This window comes from Antedon bifida, chromosome 10, assembly GCF_963402885.1.
Source record: "Antedon bifida chromosome 10, ecAntBifi1.1, whole genome shotgun sequence".
NCBI classification, from domain to species: domain Eukaryota; kingdom Metazoa; phylum Echinodermata; class Crinoidea; order Comatulida; family Antedonidae; genus Antedon; species Antedon bifida.
Window position 1 is genome coordinate 7,089,680 of NC_136235.1, and position 4,190 is coordinate 7,093,869.

At 30.2% G+C, this 4,190-nt stretch overlaps 1 protein-coding gene across 1 annotated transcript; it reads left to right on the top strand.

Annotated features, from left to right (window-relative positions):
- Positions 1–1,335: 1,335 nt before the first annotated feature.
- LOC144854404 (uncharacterized) lies at positions 1,336–3,050 on the top strand. The gene is made up of 5 exons (XM_078712350.1): positions 1,336–1,470; positions 1,602–1,721; positions 1,929–2,075; positions 2,217–2,300; positions 2,577–3,050. Exons 1-5 carry the CDS (start codon positions 1,405–1,407, stop codon positions 2,811–2,813), a joined length of 654 nt encoding a protein of 217 aa, XP_078568476.1. The 5' UTR covers positions 1,336–1,404; the 3' UTR covers positions 2,814–3,050.
- Positions 3,051–4,190: the final 1,140 nt, after the last annotated feature.

Genomic DNA, 4,190 nt, shown 5'->3' on the forward strand with positions numbered 1-4,190 from the left:
CTCTTTTGAGTTTTTATGTGTTTCCTTTTCATCTTTATTTTATGTTCTCATATATATTAAAGTTTTGCACACAAGGGGAGACAATCAATCCCCTACTATTTTCGAATTAAATAGTGTACATCTTCGAATAGTGTACCAAGTTGTTTAACGTGCGCTATATATATACGGGTCCAACGGGTTTACGTCCCATTAGAAAGACGAGGCGATGAGAGTAAAGCATCTTGTCTAACGATACAATCACTATGTAATGGTACAGATAGGCTCGAACGAGACGGGGCCGGGTTGTCAGATATATACCAGTCAATCTCAATCTGAAATTAGCAGCACTGTATTTTTGTTTTTTAATTGTTTTGTCCTATTTCAAAATTTCGACATAGCAAAAAAATAAAAAATAAACAAAATACTATGTCAACATTTCGACATAGTGATTTTGTTTTGTTATTATTTTTTTTTTGCTATGTCGAAATTTCGAGATATAGTATGTTGAAATTTCGACATGCTATTTTTGTTTTATTTAATTTTGTTTTGCTGTGTCTATATTTCGACAAAATTGATATTATTTTGATCAAGAAGGAAGTAGAACCTATGCCAAATCAGTTATCAGAATATATATTTAGCCATCATGCAGGTAGAAAAGAAAAGATAGAAAACTAGCTACTTTGATAAGTAAGTGTTTACAAAGAAGGTTATTTAGTAATTAATATTAGAGACTTCAAATACTTTTCCAATCATGACAGCGGCTATTTAAAACTATGTTTTTGAATTACATGTCCATTTGTTAAACCATATATTTTTATCTTCCTGTTTTCATTTTATTTATGAGAAAATAATGTTGTATATATAGTTTAAAGAATGAAACTTGATACAGATTCGAACATATGTTACTTTTTTAAGCCGTTACATATTGGTAATTGCTTGAGTATATGCTTGAATATAAGGCCAAATAAGCCTCTAGATTATTTATATTCTCTCATTCTATTATAGGCCTATGTGTATCTTATTTAATGTTTTGATGATGTAAACTGCGTGAATCTTCTAATACGCTTTTAAAATAAAAAAACATCATAGCCTCTTGCATTTTTACTTTGATAATAATAAATAAATAATAATAATAATAAAAAAGAAACAAATATATTTCATTGTTAAACAGACAGATACATATTAGGCCTATTTTTAAAAGTTTGTTTTAATGTCTTAGAACATTTCCTTTTTAGTTTTGAAGAACAATATCAACAAAGAGAATGATTGTTATGGTAATTTTCGTATAGTCTGTCAACAAATGTTCAAATTATTCAAATGGTTGATTGTCTGAAATTTCATGACTCACTAGTTCCTTTGATCCGGAGTTATTCTCACTCCAGATAGTATAAAACGTTGTAATATGGTAGTAGTGTTGCTGTCAATATGTTTCCGAAAACAATTGTGAACGAAAAGAAGAAAAATGAAAGCGAAAGTCAAGTAAACATCGAGGTACGTGTGCTCATTAACTTAAATGTAGTTTTAAAATCGAAATCTGATGTTCGTAACATTTATTTCCTGTAAGTAGGTAAGTTTAGGTTATTACTGCAAACAATAGGCTAAGAATTTGATTGTCATTTCAGAAACTAATCGTGCCCGAACAAACTTCTCGAAAGAATTCAATAATTGGTATCTGTATTCCGTTGGTGTTGTTTATCATAATAGGAAGTGTGGTTGCAGCAATCGTTCTTACGCGACAACGTGTAAGTATATATCACAAATAAATTGTTTGCAAACCGTTAAAAAAAGACACACAACCTTACCTTAGTCCATTAAGTAAAATTCTATATGTACTGTTTTTTTAAAGGTAAACAGAAATAACAATAATAATAATAATAATGAAAATAATATGTGTATTTTATTTCGTTTTGTTATCCAAGCTAATTAATTAGCAACTATCATTTTATTAGAGAGTGTTTAGGTGCGGAGTCGTAGATGATGGGATAAGACACTCAATGGATGTATATTCGTACCCCAGCCACCATGTAGAGATTGTGATATTTGAACAAATAGCAAATGTGACTGACGGAGGAACACTTATATTTGATTTTTACAATGTAAGACTATAATATGAATATAATATACATCAATTTGAACTATTTTTAAAGGCCTAAAATAAAAATTAATTACACTGGTTTATTAAATTACCACCGTATTATTGCAAGTATTCAGAATATTTAGTATTTTTATTCATTTAGAAAATCATTGCGGCTTACAGTGCCAATAACAGCGCTTGTTATTTGTGGGCAGACGAGGACTTGGATTGGCATAACCGTGACTGGGTATGTATGTAATTGTACAGGGCCTGTACAATTTGATTGTGACGGTGTTTTCTTTCCAAACAATATGACCGTGCTTTTGTCACTAGCACAATTGCATGTGGTGTGTATATTCAAAGGTAGAAGTACAAATAATGAAAATTGTAAGTAAATTAGCTACTTCCTTCTATAAGTGGAAAAACCTATTTCGAAGTTCTGATATTTTTTTTTACCAATACCAAAGATTTCTATTTTATTACAATCATATTTATAATTATTAAATATTGTATTTACCTACAGTTGTACAATGGTAACTTTCCATCGTTTAATGTTGAAAGAAAGGACATGATATCACCAGAGTTCCTGACAGGGCTTGCTAGTGAAGAAATTGTTGACCAATGTTGCGGTATGACTACATACTGGTCAATTCAATCCACAGAACGTAATGGAAACATTGGAATCTGGCTCTCAGAAAATACGCGAAACAACGGGACTGTAGTTTGCTCATTTAATTGGAAAGTATGCACATGCCAGTAAATTAAAACGTGTAGGCGTACAAGAAAATATACTGTACTAAAATGTAGGCTTATGATAGCTATATTTTACTAAAGAAAATAGATAATGTGGTGAATTGTATTAATTTTATTAGGCCAAGGACTACATACCATTTTTTATTTTGAAGACCATTATTTTGGTTCTATCGTTACAGTTTTTAACATAGTTAAAATGGATGTTTCCCCCATATTTCATTGTTACCCAGAGGCAAAAAATAAAGTAATAAATTAAAATTCTGAAAATGAATGGTAAAATTTTCGATTTCTTTATATTAAGATCAAAATAATCACAACACTCACAGTATTCGTATTGATTTGATAAAGATTATGGAATCTCCAATGATTATGAGTATTGAAATTGATTGATTGTGATGATGACTGTGATGATGATGATGATGGTGTTGGTTATGATGATTACAAAGCACATTAGGTCTATTTCTTCTTTAACTGTTCGTAATATTCATATAGTCATAATTACACGTTATTATGAAATATCAACGGTATCTCGACGTATAGGCCTACATTATTAAATAGGCTAATGATATCAACAAACAAACCGATAAGCCTACTATGCCGTATGTTATAAAATATGTTGCCTACCACCAATATGGGTGATTGTTGAATTGAAAAATATAGTAAGTGAAGATCTTGTTATCCGTCGACGGATTTTTATGCAGCCCCAAATCACAGTTTTAATAATATTGGTGTTGATTGACAAAACCATGAGCACTTTTAAACATAATTTAACGCATCATTTTGATAAAATTAAGTAGATTCACAAGTTAGGAGAGATTTTATTGAAAACAAATCATAAAGGAGTGAAAACATAACCTCCAACTGTAGAAATTTACAGTATAAATGTTTGAATATTCAGTTTTCTGCCACAAGTTGTTTTGTTACACACCAATGAATCCTCTGTGAATTATGTATACAATCGATATGAAATAAGTAAACAATTGTGCACTCTGTAGAGGAAGTATGTCGTGTATTGATTCCGTAAACAGTTGTATTCCAGCTAAAAGACCTTTTACCATTAAACAACATTTAAACAAGAGGTGTTCATTTAATAATTTTATTTTCATGTCATTATATAATTAGTATAATTGTATGGCTACTGTACATAATATTTTCCTTACAGTTGTACAACGGTAACCTACCATTGTTGTCAAAAGAAAGAACATAATATCACCAGAGTACCTAATAGGACCAGAGCTAAGTCTTTTTATCACAGTTGTTTTGTTGCATATTAATGAACCCTCTGTGTTATTATATTATGAATACATTTTCTTACTAATATTGTAACTTGTAGTAGCGGCCTATACGACTTAAATCATAAACAAATACAGTACACATAACCCTT

Coding starts and splice junctions, on each gene's coding strand:
- LOC144854404 (XM_078712350.1), top strand. CDS start 1,405: ATGTTTCCGAAAACAATTGTGAACGAAAAGAAGAAAAATGAAAGCGAA. Junction 1,471..1,601: donor AAAGTCAAGTAAACATCGAG/GTACGTGTGCTC, acceptor TTGTCATTTCAG/AAACTAATCGTGCCCGAACA. Junction 2,301..2,576: donor ATTGGCATAACCGTGACTGG/GTATGTATGTAA, acceptor ATTTACCTACAG/TTGTACAATGGTAACTTTCC.